This window comes from Aythya fuligula, chromosome 1 (genome assembly GCF_009819795.1).
Source record: "Aythya fuligula isolate bAytFul2 chromosome 1, bAytFul2.pri, whole genome shotgun sequence".
Classification (NCBI taxonomy): Eukaryota; Metazoa; Chordata; class Aves; order Anseriformes; family Anatidae; genus Aythya; species Aythya fuligula.
Genome location: NC_045559.1, coordinates 123841045 through 123857306, shown reverse-complemented (window position 1 = coordinate 123857306; position 16262 = coordinate 123841045). Strand labels below are relative to the sequence as shown.

General features: G+C 44.1%; 1 protein-coding gene across 5 annotated transcripts in view; it reads right to left on the bottom strand.

Moving 5' to 3' along the window:
- Positions 1-16262, bottom strand: part of PCYT1B (phosphate cytidylyltransferase 1, choline, beta) — a 39989-nt gene that overhangs the window by 17442 nt on the left and 6285 nt on the right. For 3 of the 5 annotated variants that reach the window (XM_032194953.1, XM_032194976.1, XM_032194983.1), the window contains exons 1-2: positions 10612-10743; positions 739-838 (exon numbers count right to left, since the gene is read on the bottom strand). In XM_032194953.1, the coding sequence (XP_032050844.1) occupies positions 739-838; positions 10612-10728 (217 nt within the window). In that variant the 5' untranslated portion in view covers positions 10729-10743. Of the gene's footprint in view, positions 1-738; positions 839-8772; positions 8862-10611; positions 10744-16262 lie in introns of those variants that run through there. The other 2 variants (XM_032194968.1, XM_032194961.1) reach the window with 2 other exon arrangements.

Sequence of the window (16262 nt, the reverse complement as noted above, 5' to 3'; positions counted from 1 at the left end):
ATAGAAGAGCGTGGATGGAGGGGAAGGTGTTTTTAATTTGCTTTAAGTTTCTCACTGCTCTAGCTTGTAAGAGTTAATAAATTTTACTGATCATGGTGGAGCTCAGCTGCTCAGCTGAGTAAAACCACCACAGTGCCACATAATAGCCACCTCCAAGCAAAAGGACAGCAGAGATGATAACAACAAAGATCCAACATTCACGGACTGTACTTTACGTATTTGGGACTTTCTGTGAAATCATTCTGTTCCCCAAGCCCGATCACAGAGATAAGTCTGGCAAAAATGTCTAGACAGAGTTCAGAAATTGGGCATGGTTTCTTTGCAAAGGGCAAATGGCCTTTAAGGCCACTTAAGGTCTGATGTGGTCAACAAGAACATGAGTGAAAGAAGACATTTTCCAGCATACATAGGCAGCATGTGAAGAATCCCCAAAGTAGCCATTAATCAACACAATTTTTAGGCTGTCTGGAGCAGGCTGGCAAGCCTTCCTTTTGACCAACATGCAGACACCCATGAAACATCAAACTCTAACTTGAAACATTTCCCCTTGTTTCTCCTGCTGAAGACAACGGTCCTCTAGTTACTTGTTCCTTCCCCATTAGCTAATAGCACCAGATACCAGGCTGGCCTTTCTGCTTCCAAACGGAAGGCAAAAGTGAGTATTGATACAGGGCTGTAAGGGAGAGCCTGTGGTTTGGGAGTGCCCATGGTCCTGCTGATGTAGCTCTCCACACATACCTGGTGTTCCCAGGCGGGCTTGTGCAATGGTTAGCTTCTCGTGGGGTGCTCGGCACTGACAGCTCGTTTCATCTGCAAATGGGGCAGGTGCCGTCAGAGTCTGGAAGGGGGGGAAAACACAAGGTCAATTTGTTTTTCCATCGAATAGTCAAAAAAGAACCATTCAACTGTGTTGTAACCAGGCTTAATGCTGGCTTGTTCCATGGGGACTTTTGCTTTCTGGTCACCCTTCAGCATATACAATTCATACAGTATGAAATATGACGACAATAGGGCTTTCTAAATACAACCCAATTCATTGCCTGTCTTGAGAAGCTCAAGCGATGTGAATTGAGAGCAGGTACATACTTGCTCTGTTTGCAGGACAAAGTCAGGTCTGATGGTTATTTGTCCAAGCAATTTAATCTTTGCTTTGGTCTCAACAAGTCCAAAGGCCCAAGATACAAGATGTATCCTCCTATGTGGAAATCACAGCTGGAAAAACTAATCGGGATTTACAATGCTATAAACAGGCCATCTCCTCACAAGCACCAGTTCCTTCCGCTGACAAAACATCAGGACAGATGACTGGGACCACAAGCTGTTTTATTGTGTTTCTAATCAGAACCTTAGGCAATTTTGAGGAGCCGTTCAAGATAAAGCCAAGACCGCAACCAGAAGTCCCACCTAGCTAAAAGCAAGCTGAGCTGCAATTCCTTTCTCTACTCCAACATGTACTGTAACAGTACTAAAATGCTCCGCGATCAGAGCACCACGAGGGTCCTTGCTCTGAAGAGCTTATAACCTAAAGATATTACAGAGAGAGTGAGGACGTGTGAAGAATGACGTGGTATTATCTGTCAGGAAACCTGGCTACAGACATTACTTTTTCTGCCCATGCCTCTGTAGGAAGTTATCAGCAATAAGAATCTCAGATATTTATTATCTGCCATATGGTCTGATATGAAAAAAAAAAATGCTTCTCCTGCTCTAGGCTTGAAATCTTTATGGAATCACAAAAAAAACAAGCTATCATTAGCTGAGATTTGGGCTGCTTTGTTTTTGAGAAACGAGGTGGTGGTTAAGACAAGCCGAGGGAAATACTTCACTCACTTTGCCTCCACCATGATACAGCTGGGACCTGGTGACCTTGCACCAGTGGTTTGGCTTGGTTTTGACAGTCACCATTTATACAAGACACGTTTGTCACTATCAGTTTGTGCACCCAGGGTTGATAGTAACAGAATCTCTCTTCCCTCTTATTTACCACTTCTTCAGCTTTCAGATGCTGAACACTTGATCACCAAGCATTTATTTTCTTTAGCATCCCTGAGACATGTTAACCCAAATACATGTATTGCCTAATTGCTGCTGTCCTCTGGGCTCACTGGCTTGTTGCACGGTAAGCTCAGAGAATAGTATTAAAACAACAGCAAAAAGCGACCTCTGAGATTCACTGTCAGCTCTTTCTGCTTTGGGATTTACTAGTCAATCTGTTCCCCAAAAGCACTCAACCTTTATATATAATTCTTTTATTTTTCTTCGATCTTTCCTTCCTTTCTTTGCAAGCTCAAGAGCTACAGGAAATCATCCAAGGTAACTTTAATACATTAGTGCTGAAAATCACAGCGTCTCCACACAGACAAGGCTAAAATTGAGAATCCACGGCAAGCTCCACATCTCTGCTTGGGCTTCACGGGAGGGAAGTGTTTGGCTGGCCACCCACGTAGCACAGCGTCGAGCATTGCACATAATCATACAGTGTGAGCTCCTTTCTTTATTTTCTAAATACCGTCTTTTTGCTTCTGTCTTTGTGATCCCTGAGTGCTAACCTGTCTTTTTATCTCCAAGCAAGGTCAAGTTACACAACAGCCCGCACCACCTGGTTCACGCTGGGATAAAGAGGAAGGCAGAAATGTTAAAACAATAATGGCTATGGTCTGGGGCCTGCAACTGGTAATCAGATCCTAGCTTGGTAGAGGCCGTTGCCTTGGAGATTATTTGAAGAAAATAGGCCTGGTTTGCAGCAAGATTTATTTTTTTTTTTGACTAGGCAAACACTGTAGTGCTTTTTGTCCGTGTAAACGCCCGTGCAACACCAAGATTTTCCTTGTGGTCCCCACTAAATGGAGAACTACCACTGTTAGCTTCCCCTCGATCCCGTTTTTGTAAATACTCATCATTACCGCTCACTTTACGGCCAAGGGCTTAGAGCCACACTCGTCAATATTTCCACTGCTCTCTGGCCTCTCAGTCACTGGATATTAAAATGCATTACACACGGTAAATTAAAATCAGCCAAGTTCTGTCAACGAGAGAATGCGTAGACAGAGAAATACATAACTATGGTGTGCTGACAGATCAAGTGAGACACAGCAATAGCTCCCAATTGGTACATCCAATATTATTTCATTGTCTCCGGCCCAGAAAAGTTGCCGCAGAGCTTAACAAAAACATCTCGTGAGTAAAATATTACAGGATTGGTTTGTCTACCAGAGCATAAGACAAAATATTTCAAGAAATGATCAAAACCCAGAAATCATTTATCAAACATCTTTCTGCCTTGATATAATTACTCATATTCTTCCCAGTTTCTTGTCAGTAATAACTGGAATTGGGTGAAGAGAGCAAGTAATCCATATAGCAGCCTTTTCATTTCAGTTAATCCATTAAAGTACTGTTAGAAGTTTGCTATAGTTCTGCCAATAATCAGAGGGGTAGACAAAGACTTTGTGCAAATGTCCTTCTGTCTTCATCTGACAGACTTTTCCCTTCATCTGTGCCTTTATTATTTTCTGGACACTTACATTTTGTGATCAGCCAAGCAAGCCAAATCACCCTTGCATTTTGGACCAAAGTAGGCTTCTGAGATCTGCATCACCCTGTAGCATGATAGTGCGATGCAGGCTGTTCTACAGCCTCAGTGTGAGTTCAGTGATGAATTATCTCATTTTGATTGCTCAGCACCTGCCTCTTGCTTGGATTATTTGATATTCTTGCACTGGAAGCTTTAGCAAATTCTTCCACAGTCACCTATTCCCCATCTTTCACCATTTCACAGTCCTCTCTCTTTTCTCCCCTCGGTCACTTTTTTCCATGCTGAAGAATGCCTCGAAGCTTCACCTGCACACAGTAACGCCTTTGCATTCCCCAGATACATGAGTCAGTAAGAGCAGAGTGCAGTGCGGTAGGCAGCACTCCCCAGCTGAGCTGGTTCTGTGGCCAGGACACTTTACGAAGAAATCCTATATGACGGATGGAAGTAGCTCATTTTCAGGTGTATCTTGATGCTGCCTTTTTATTATCCCTCCTCACAGCCTCTCAGGCTACTGTAACCATTTAACTTAGCTGCAATTCAGCAATATAAATATTAAAAGCTTATGTTCCCACAGGACTTAAAACTAAGTGGAAGGTGTTTTGTAGAGGAACAGGAGTCAAACCACTGAAATGACACTTAAAAAGCACGAGCACCTTCACACCTTCTTTTGTTTGTAGTCTGTAATAGGAATAACTAGTTGTGTTTGTTTGTTTTCTGTATTTCTTTTTCTTTTTACACAGCAACAAGACAGAAATATTTTTGAGAAGGGGCAAACATAGACCCATCTACATAATACTGCACCTGCCATTATAATTCTGCCTGCAGGGTAATTGCATGCAACATGTGCTAATAGAAGGAGCTACTTTTTTTATTTATTTGATTAAGACAGCTACACTACCTTGTTCACCGCACAACAAAAACAGGCAAAAAGGTCATTCTCTGGATGGAGAGAACAGCTATACATCATCGAAGGTCTTGCCAGTAACACTTCAGATCTTGAAGCAGTACAGCTATCCAGGCAAAGTTTTGTAGGGCCTGTGCTTATAAAATAATTAAACCGGCAGGCAAATGCTGTGGGAGGTATGATGCTGTAATCTCCTTTCGTCTGCGAGGCAGTATTTAAAACAGATAACTGATTTCACTGGAACAAATCACGTGGGGAAGGTCTACTCATATGAGGAAAGATTATTTTGGGAACCTGCTCCTGATGTTGGCAAACAGTAATTACAGAGCAGGAAACGCTGACATCAGTTTTAAGGAGCATTTGTTAAGAGCAAAATGCTACTGCAACTCTTTAAGGGGAACTAAAAACGCCTGCTGAGTTTCTGAAGCACGAACACCCTTTGCAAGTGGAAACACTCTCTGAAGGACTACCCAGGTCTTCTCTTAGAGGTTCGGGAGTGAACGGTATGAGAAATGGAAATCCCACTGTCTGATGGATTTGTGACCTTTAGTAACTTTGGTCCAAACAGGTAAATTTATGAGCAAGGAAGTTGCAATTGAATGTTATCAGTGGGTGCCTCAAGGTGAACTTTTCACAGATGAACAGTTCCAGTATGAACGCATGAAACAGAAGAAAACTTGGCTTGTTCTCCAACAGCTCTGCTGACTCTGAGAGGTGGATGTAACAAAAAATAGAGCAAAGAAAGCATACATAAAACTTCAGGTTTAATATAGGCAAGGCTTAATCTCCTGAAATCACTCGAGCTATAGCTGAGATATTGGGAGAACTTGGCCCAATTTCAATCCCTGCTTGCGCTTCTACATAAAGATACTTTATCAGTTATTTCAAGTCAGACGTAGGGTAGCTTCTTCATATAAATCATCACTCAAAATAGTGCTATGTTGGGGGAAAAAAAAAAAAAAAGACTAAAAGACTTTTTCCCCAGCACAAGGCAAGTATTCTCCGCAGTTCCCCAGCTAGAACACAAAAGCATCCTGGGATGAGCTATGTTCCTGCAGGAAGCGCAGTGCACTTTTGTAACAGATCTCTGATGTATCCCGTGCCTTTCACAAGAGCTTTTTCACTCTAAGCCTTCTGTCTGTGTGTGCATAGGGAAGGAAGGCAGATTACCTGGGAACAAATGTGTAAGCGCACAGTTCCAGCTGCACTGGCACAGGACTCTAGATGTGTGGCTATACACTACATGTAATTCCTGTATCTGTAGTGTTGGCTTTCTTCTTACATTTCTTACATATGTTATGTTATAATTTGAATACATTTTGGGGGAGAGAGCAGAGAAACCATTCACACTGGTTTTCTACTTAAAGATACAATACAAACCTTCATAGTAGCGACAACAGCACAGCTTATAGAACTTGGTAACATTCTGCTAATAAAGCTGCTTCTAAAATAGTATCGAAGATATGTATTTGCAAGCAAGGAATACAATGCACAGAGTGTAATGCTTGCTCCCTGTGTTTACAGGTCATCTGTGAATCCTGCAAAAAAGCACATCTGTAGGTTTGTGACCTGACCAATACAGGTCGCAATGTGTTTTTGCAGAGACTATAGCATTTTGGAGTGTGTACTGATGAGATGTTCTTTGATGCAGCAAAAGGCACATCACAGCAGATTTCTGGTGCCTACAGGCCATTTTTAAAGTTATTTTTTAAGCATGGCAAAGACTGCTACGTGCTCCCAAGTGTGAACCATATTGGGCATTTTTAAGAGTTTGCACTTTTGTGTAATAGCCAACATTCACAAAAAGTAAAATTTACCAGAGCAGACACCAAGCTTGTAAAGGAACTAAAAGATATTTGGGCAAATAAAGTCATCCTGGGTTCCTCTAATGTCAGGCTTTTTACTTACGTATTTATGCTTAGTTCCAATTTGAAGTAAACAGATGGCAGACCCCCTAAGAATTAACATCAGGTGAGAGAAAACAGACACATGGGACACTTTTGTAAACACAATAAAAGCCCCTAAATTTGGCATTAGCTCCTCTGGTTAAAACTGCATATATCTGTTAGTCATACATGAAAAACAATACGAAGATATATGGCTCATGGAAGTACAATATCTGAAATAATTCCAAAAGGATGCATCAGACCCTGTCAAAACACTGTTTGCAAATAAAAACGAGGTGAAGCATCCAGGGATGAAAATAGAAAGAGCCAAGGCACGCAGGTTTTACTTGCAATTATTTCAAATGTTGTGCTTAACATTTCATTGCTTAACAGCAGCAATAAGAAAACTGTCTAGCGGAGTCTAATGACACCTCTATTTCACTGTCATTTCTTAAAAAAAAATAAAAAAAAAAAAATAAAGAAATAGGTAAAGCAGCTGCTACCTAAAATGACATGGAAGCTGTGATCTTCAAGTGTTCCTGCGTCTCATTCTCCAAATTACTGCAATATACTGGCCCCAAGGTATCTGGTGCCTAATTCCTACTGAATCATAACAGTCTGTAGCCTCTGAATCTCAAGACAAGGCAGCAGAAGTAAGCCCAGGTTCGTGAGCAGTTGCTGGGATTGCCAGGGTGAACCTCAAATAGCCCCGATGCTTACAGTGCCTTGGCAGAACATGCTTTATCTGCCATATGGATAGCTCCTAAGTCTCCAGCTAGTCCTGCTGCCTTCACAGCAATGATGTTAGGCAGAAAAACCCAGCACAGTACTTCCACACAGGGTGCTGGTGTCCCTGGCTGCACAGGCAAACGGGACCCGGCTTGCTATGGCAGCACGGACATCACATAGCCATGACCTCGGGCAGACCGACCCTAAAGTCCTGAGAACAGCTGTTTAATTCCTTCCTGGCCCTGTACCCACCAACATCCCACCCAGCAGGCACAGGCCCACCAGCCACCCACCTGCCTATGCCCTCTCCTCCCCTGTGGTTCACCTTGGCTAATTCGGGTGCTTTTTGTGCCTAACCTCCCCTGCACATCACAGAAAGGCCTTTATTCCTCATTGGGGCATAAGCTCACATTAGACCAAGGCACAACGAGCTAGGTACTGCCATGGAAACATCCATTTCAGTGTACTTCATTCCCTTAACCGACCTAACTAACCCTAAGGGCCTCAGCCAATTTTGAGAATATTATATTGGCGCTCAGGTCCCAGCAGTACTTTCTCAGATCTTCTCACTGAGGCCTATGTTGGATGACAGAGACATGAAATATGAGGAAAAGAAGCTCTCCGCATGTTGAAGGGAAGGACGCGGCCAAGCAGTAGGTTCTGAAGTTTGTTTTCAGGTAAGTTTCGATGTGTATTCGGTTTTGCTTTATTTGCAGCACTGTACTTATAAATTGCCATTGTTTCTTTTTGTGAAAGACACTACCTGGCATAGTCCTGATGAACAACGTGGGGTGTTGAAATGTCTATTTCTTTACTGCAGGTTGAGGATTAGCAATTCTCAAGGTGCACACTGACCCCTCAGCGAGCTACCCACGCGGAGGTTTTTGTGTGACCGAAGTCAAACTCTTGACCCCAAGGGACTTGCCTTTTTATTTTCAGAGGGCTTTATACTTCCTCTCTTGTATTTCCTCCTTCGGTATCTCTGCCATCCACTTAGACTAAGGGCCTGCCTCACTTACAGGCCTTTTCAGTATAGGTAGACATAGGCAAACCTTCAGGGGATTCCCACACCGAGATCTGGAGCCTATCAGTGGTCTGCGACCCTTAAAGTTACGTGGGGGCAACTTCCATATCTTGAATGTATGTCATGATACGACCAGGAGCAACGTTTAAAAACAATGCAGTTAAAATAATGAAGGCCCCTGCGACTGAACCATGGATATCCCAGTGGCTAAGCAGCAGAAGCAATGCTCATTAAAAAAAGAAAAAAAGTGATTGGACAGTGATAGATTGAAAAGTGGCCTAACCCAGCAGTTTGGTCCAGACAAGAAATGGGTAAAAGCAGAACTATGCAGACCAGGACTGGTAAAATGCTATCTGTTTTTTCTCTTGACCACAAAACTATTCAAATCACCATTAGGGACAAAGCTGGAGGCTCTAGTTGATCTGTTTCTCTGTGGTGCACTGAGACTAGGACACGTGGGTCACTCTACAAGAGATCTTCCTGGCCTCCAAATACATGGACATTGAGAACATAAGGAAGGCAAAGACTGAGTGAAAGGTGGATTGGGGGAATTGACTGAAGCAAGACTGCTCGTTAATGCCCTAGTCGGTTAAGAAAACCCAAAGAGTGTCTTGGGAAAAAATTAATGGCAATTTATATCACAACAGTACTACACACTGGAAAACATCAGCCTTCAATACACATTGAAACTTACCTGAGATTTGCCTTCAATGTGCCCTGTTTTCCTGCTCATTGAAGGATACAGGGGTTTTCCTTAGTCCTACTGTGACACTTCCTGCCAAGCTAGCAGACTCCATAGCCTAAAATCAGAGGACCTAGCGACAGATATCCATTAAAAATATTCACAGTTCTAAGGCTTTAAATAAATAATTCCTTTTTCAATGAAGTGGACAACAACTGTTTCAAAAAAAAACAACAAACAAAAACCTAATGCCTTTTTCGTCTTTTCAAATCTGGGCTCCTTCGTAAGTTTACTATCCTCTTTTAACACAGAGAGCTTCCTAAATACAAGCATATACTAAGAACTTGGAGGCCCAGATAACTCATTTTAGAGCCGTGTAATAACCAAAGAGAAGCATCAAAAAGTCCTCTGTAAATGCCAGACTGGTATCGCCCTGAGGTACCATCCTGTGGTTCCGCAGAACAGGCCGATACTAAAACGTTAACCGAGACATACAGCTCTTTCAGATATATGGATCAAGTATGTGACTTGTCCAGTGATCCACCACTGAGCATGCTGACTTCAAAGGATTGGGATCAGAAGATGTGCTGAAAATATTTAAAAGCGTCTGATGGGAGCTTTAAACTCCCACTACTACTCCACATCCGCAGAGCTGTGATTAACTCTTCTGGACACAGCCCTGGATTCTTCCCACTTGAGACAGGGCTTTGTTAAGGGGAACTTGACTGCACTTGTCTGCAACATTCCTTACACCCTAACCAAGTCAGGTAGTCCCATTAAACTTCAGTTTATTATTTTTTTTTTCCTGAAGACAATATGTATCTGCTGGCTGACAACATATCACTTTATAAGGACACTTTTTCCATAAGTCTTGATTCAGCTGAACGTCTCTGCTGCCCGTTATGAATTTACGGGTACCCATGAAGATCTAACACACTGTAATGAATCCCTGCTTTACTCGTGTGCTCGAGCTGTCACCCTAATTTCCACAGGAGTTATACTGGAACAGGTGATACCATAAATACTGGCATCATGTTGTCACTTCTTCCTTTCAGGTCTTTTAAAGCGTCAGACTGCGCGGGGTGATGTGTTCAGACGGGCTGCTACACCTCGGCTTTTGACAGGGAAATCCTCGTGTGTATGGACACCCTGCAGGAACGGCACGTGAGCCAACTCCAAACTCCCACTGGAAAGCTCCAAAAAAGCATCCCTTGAACAAATTACAGACTTTTCTTTAAAGTTCACTCCAATTATACCACTAGCGAGCAGAAAGCGTCAATTTAGGTCAACTCCACCGAGCGCTGCTATTCCTCGCCACGTTAAATGTCTCGACTACCGCGCTGAGCTTAATTACCAAAGCCCGGATTTTAAGCACGCTTTAATTAGCACCACGACTGATCCCGGGAGCAGGGTGCGCTGATTCCCCGTGCCCAAGCTGTTGCACCAGTGGCAGACCTGCACGCCTCGGGATGTCCGCGGGTCTGGGCGCTGCGTGCAGGTGCCACCTCCACCAACACCTCCACCGAGGGGTGACAGCGGGGTTTGGGGAAACGCCAGAAGGGGCCTTGAGCATCTGAGCCCTTGTGGGGCTGGCACTGTGCCCATGGGGCTGGGGCCTCACTGGGCTGCTCTGCAGGACCACAGCGCATGGGCTGGGCTAACCTTCCCTTCCCTTCCCTTCCCTTCCCTTCCCTTCCCTTCCCTTCCCTTCCCTTCCCTTCCCTTCCCTTCCCTTCCCTTCCCTTCCCTTCCCTTCCCTTCCCTTCCCCATGCCTTCCCCATCCCATCCCCATCCCCATCCCTGCCCCTCCCCACCCCGTCCCCGTCCCCTCCCCGTCTCCCGGCACTGACCAGGCGCGGCTGGGGGCAGGTGTGCTCCAGCTCCTCCATGGCCCCTCCCGGCCGCTCATCCCCGGGGCGTTTCGGGAGGCCGGGCTCTGACTCAGCACCGCGGGCGAGCACGGGCATGGCCGCGGGCAGCGCCCCCCCCCCCGCCCCGCTCCGCTCCGCTCCCGCCCCCCCCGCCCGGTCCGGCTCGGGGCCGTCACGCGGGTGCCCGCCCCGGGGGGGGTCTCCCCGGGAGCCGCCCGCGCGTCGCCATGGCAACCGGGCGGATCCCCCCCCTCCCCTCCCTCCCTCTGCGCCGCGCCGCGCTCATTTGCATGCGGCCTCCCGATTGGCTGGCCGCCGCCGCCGCCACCGCCCCGCGGGCGCCCGCTAGCCGGAGGGGAGGGGCCCCGCGAGGCGGGGAGGGAGGCTGAGGAGACGGGGTGGGGGGAGCGGCGCGGCTTGTTGAAATAAAAGCAGAAATAAAGAGCCCCAAAACCGACCGAATGGCCCCCAAAATAAAGGAGAGCTGAGCTACGAGGAGCCTCCGTTTCTCAGGGGGCGAGGCGCCCGGCGCGCGGGTGCTGAACGGACAGCTCCCGGCCGTTAACGGCTGCGCGCGCGGCCCGCCCCCTGCTGCTCCGCCCCGTAGACGGGGGGATCTGACCCCAAAATGAGTGTTCTGACCAAAATTTGGGGCTCTGGCCCAAAAATGGGTGCTCTGGCCAACGGGGGTGCCCTGATCGAAGGGGGTGCTCCACCCCAAAAGGGGGGTTCTGACCCAAAAATGGGTGCCCTGACCCAAAAAGGGTGTTCTGACCCAGAAGGGGTGCCCTGACCAAAGGGATGCTTCGTCCTAAAAGGGGGTGATCTGCCCCAAAAGGGGGTGCTCGTTTTCCCAGGACAAGTATCTCCCTTGCAGCAGTGTTACCAGCTAAGTGGTGCCAGAATCTCAAGGTGGAAGTGGAATAGCTTTGTTGTTGCTCACTTCTTTTCCGACTTTGGGAGATATTTTATACTAAAGCTTTCTTGCCTTCCATTTGAAGAGCATGATCAATAAAATGATTGGTACCTCATTAATAGAGAGAGTTGAAATAATGGCAAACGCTCTGGTGAGCAGGCAGGGGAAGGCTGTGGGGTCTGTCACGTGCATCCAAACAGACTTTGTCCCAGGCCACCTTGGCTCCGAAGATCTTCATTAATGTTATAGGCTCTTGGACAAGGCATCCTAAACTGCCTCTTCGTCTTGTTGTGGGGGAAAATGGCCTTTCAAAAGGCTGGAGGATGTGCTCTTTACCCTCTAAAATAAATAAATAAAAATTAGATTTGACTGGAGAAGCCGAGTGGATGGCCTTCTGGAAATCCTTACCAGCAAGACAACTTTTAAAAGACCAGTGGAGAAAGAGTGATGAGCGGGATGGTTCAGGCATCTAATTTCTTTTATGTAACCAAATATCTTGCATCAGGCTGAGCATGGTCTCTTGGGCATCCTCCTGCCACTTCTTCGGAAGTAAACGGCACATATAGCCACTGCCTTTAACAACAGAGCTCCTGGCAACAACTGCTTGGGCAGATAATCAAATAGACATCTGATGCATAAAAATCCTGTCCCATGGTGCATAAATTGATTTCACATGCAAACGAGCCCAGAAACCATGAGCCAATCCCCTTAATGCTAATTCCAAGATCTGAACTGAGTAGACAGCAAACAGGGAAAATTCTTAATTGCAAGGAAGGTTCCCTCTGAGACGTAGTGGTCGGGGTTTGCTTTTGTTTTTGTTTGTTTGTTTGTATGGAATTTCTTTTTGCAAACTGGAACAATTCATTCTCCAAGTTTGATACATGCATATATATATATATATATATCAAATATTTAGCTGTTACATTTAAACCCCCTCCTTTCTCAAACAAAGTATTATCTCCGTTTGGACTTCTTGTGCAGCTGAACACCATGGAGACAAGTATTCCTGTGCAGACTCCTCTATATTTTCGGGCTGTCATTTTTAAATACCCCCTTGCCTTTTTTTCAGTTTAGTCATTGAAATGCACACAAATGCAACTAAATAAACTCCAGTTCCTTATAGACAACATCACCTATAAAAGCTCTGTCATGCTTTTACCATGGTATGCATATTAAACTGAATCTAGCAGACGAACACTGATCAGACAACATGGCTGAAATCTGAATTAATGTGTCCACTTCCATTAGAGAGGTTATTCCCCTTTCTCCGATGGCTTAAGATAAGCAAGAAACTTACTTCATTGAGCTTACTACGTCAAGGTCATAGCTGTGCTGCTTAATGCATACTAATGGCATCCTTGCCTTAAGGCAAAATCCCTAGAAGAGCAACCTGTACTTGGAAACTGGGAATGAACCTGTTAAAGACCTCAAGCTGCTTGAGAAGGGAAATGATGTGCATTATACAATTAGTTAACAAGGAATGCTTTCTGCTCTTTAAAGGCTAAAGCAAAGAAATACCCCCATCTTCAGCAAAGTTTAATGACTTACTTCTAAGCCCCTTGCTAACACCGTAGTTTGGCTCAGATGCCCTCAGTGGTCCAGATCTGTTACTGCTACAGAGAAGTTTGTAAACACTCAGCAAAGTCTCCAGGCTAAGGTCTGCTGTATTAGCAGGCCGCTCCATGCTTCTGATGCCCTCTGTAAAAGCAGGGACGGGAATGTATCGCAGCCCCTAGAGAATAGTACCAAGTGTTTGAAGTGCCTCAGTACATAGCAAGCACTAAATACCACAGCAGAAGCTGTATTTAAAATGGTCTGCCCATGAGAGAGGCTACAAGAGGCTGCTAAGTCTTCTGACTTAGACCTGAGTCATATTACAGAAGAACAGAGCCTCGAGTCTTTCCTGTCCAAAAGTCAGCAGGAAGCCATGGAAAACTGGGGAGAGGCATGGTTAAATAGGGTCTGAATTCAAAGACAAGCATCTCCAGAAAACATCACAGAATAAATTCCTGAATATTTAACAGATGAGCTGAGTTTTGCTTCAATGTACATTTTTTGGATCCTGAAGGCTTTAATGGCTGTCAGCTGCAAGATTTTGTAAGATGGAGGAATGACTTACGGCTGGAACAGAATACTTAAAATACGATGTTTCTTTCTACCTATCTATCAATCTCTCTCTGTATACATATATATACACACATCTATATATATAGGTATAAGCAAGTCTCTCTATATATAGACTTATAGATTATATATACATAAGATGTATAGGCAAGTCTATAGAGAGAGACTTGCTAGAATTAGTAGTCAAAAAAAAAAATAGAAGAAAAAGATACCATATTGCTGTGATGATCAATTAGTTAAATCACATATTTTTAGACTGGGATTAAAACCCCACAATTCTGGATTTTTTTCCCCACCTGCATGGACAGAGAATGAAAGGTATCAATTTAAATACACCTACTGGTTTTCACTGCCTCCAACACCATCCCTTTGCTGCTTCCATGCAATTTTATCTGATACTGTAGCTTTAACTCATTTGTAAGGTGTAGTTCATCATTCCAGAGGAATGCACAGTGCTTACAAACTATTGCCTTTTTGTTAAAGTAAATTAAATGTACTTCTGATTTATGAGAGTGCCTTACTAAATTGCATATGGATTAAATCCATACTTTTTTTTTTTTTTTTTTCTTTTTATATGCAATGACAGCCTATAAATTATTAAGGGTAAAAGCACGGGATTTGGTATAACAAAATCTGTCTCTTTCCACATCTCTGTAGCAGAGGTGTGATTTTTAGTAAACACTAAAAATCCTCCTAAAAATCCTGAGGGAGCTGCAGGCCACAATAAGATTTTTAAAAAAGAAGGCATGTCAGTTCCAATATGCTTTATAGATAAAACTTCTGAAATCCATAAGTACCTAAAAATAGGGGCTTCTAAAGTGCCATTCATCCATGCCTTATAGCACTATTTTGAATAAGTGGGGCTATCGACTTTGGGGTAGGTTCATCGTGTTCTCACTCTTCTATGAACTGCTTTTATAAGAACTTTCAAAGAAAATAGTAAGAAATTAAGGTTGGTATTGCACCAAGAAAACATGTGTCTTAATTTTATCTTTCTGCAGTCGTAGAACAGTCAGAGTGGGAAATGTTAGGTCTGTTTCTCCCACTATTAGATTGTTTTGTTGTCCTTGCTATTTTTAACAATCAAGCTTTTAATTATTGTGCTGTCATGGGAGGACAGCCTTCCCAGCAGCGGGACTTTCCTGCTGCGTGCACAGAGATTGTGAAGCATTTCAATTAGCGAGTCTCTGTTCATCATTCTTTCCCCAGAACTGCAATAATTCAGTCAATCCGTTCTTATCACTGTCCTCACTTTCTTGTTAGAAAGTTTTTTCTTAACATCTAACCTGAATTTCTGTGGCTGCAGTCTTGCTTTTCTACCAGACATAGAGAACGGTTGTATTCTCTTTTGCTTTTAGTAGGCATTGACTATTTATGGTTAAGGTTTTGAATCAACAGTTACTGAATTTGGAGTAGAGATCTGGCATTCAGCAGACAGGTTGCTATTTTTGACAAATCTCATATGCCTCTTCTAGACTAAACAGCCCCAGTTCCAAAGTTTTCTTATACAGCCCATCTGACAGGCCACCTCATTATCCTCTGTGCCGCTTTTTGGGTTTCTGTACCATTCCTGCAGAGTGGTGTAAGCACGGTACTACAGCTGCAACTTTACCAGTATGGAGAGATATATTGCTAAATACATGTATTGCAGATCCCACTGCTTTCTCTATCTCAGTATAAAGTTTGCCTAAATGATTCATGCTCTATCTCTATCTCTATCTTTTTAGTCACTCATCACAGATAAATATAATTTAAGGAAAATCTCTTTCCTATTTATATTTAAACTATATCGTTGTCCTTCCTTTCTCTTTTCCTCTGCAAGCCATTATTTTCTCTCTTCCTGGAACAATTTCACCTTCCCTTCTTCTGCCTTTCTAGACATGCACACCAACCCCCTCAAATCTACACAAAATCCTTTATTAAGACTGTCTTGCCCTTATTTTTATTGCATTCTCTTCTACCCTTCTGTCAGACTTTTGGCTAGGACGGAGTTAATTTTCCTTGTACACAATGCTCACACAATGCTGTGTTTTGGATTTTTGATGGAAACAGTGGTGATAACACACGGATGTTTTAGTTGTTGCGGAGTAGTGCTTGCACAGAGCCAAGGACTTTTCAGCTCCTCGTGCTGCCCTGCCACCAGAAGCTGTGGGGACACAGCCAGAGCAGCTGGCCCCAGTGGCCAGAGGGATATCCCATACCCCATGGCACCGTGCTCAGCAATAGTAGCTGGGTGAAAGAGAGACAGGGGTGTTTGGAGTGGTGGCATTTGCTAGCTAGTTTAGCTTTTATTAATAATTAAGATCGTTTAACCCTAATATCCTGTTCGAATTGCTTCTAGCTTTGCCAACTTTGAAGCCTTTGATCTAACATGTTACCAGCTGGGCATCTTCTGTCTGCTGAGCAGTTGTGGCAAAACTTCTACCAGCACGATACAGCTGCTTTCTGTGACTGGGAGGAGAGATCTGATATCTGGTTGGAGGTTTGGCACTTGTGACAGTGGTGTGCTGTTTTCTATTTTCATGAAAATTGGGCAAATTTAGTCTTGGGTGTAAGTCACTTCATATGTGTCAAGGTCCTGAGGGCACTA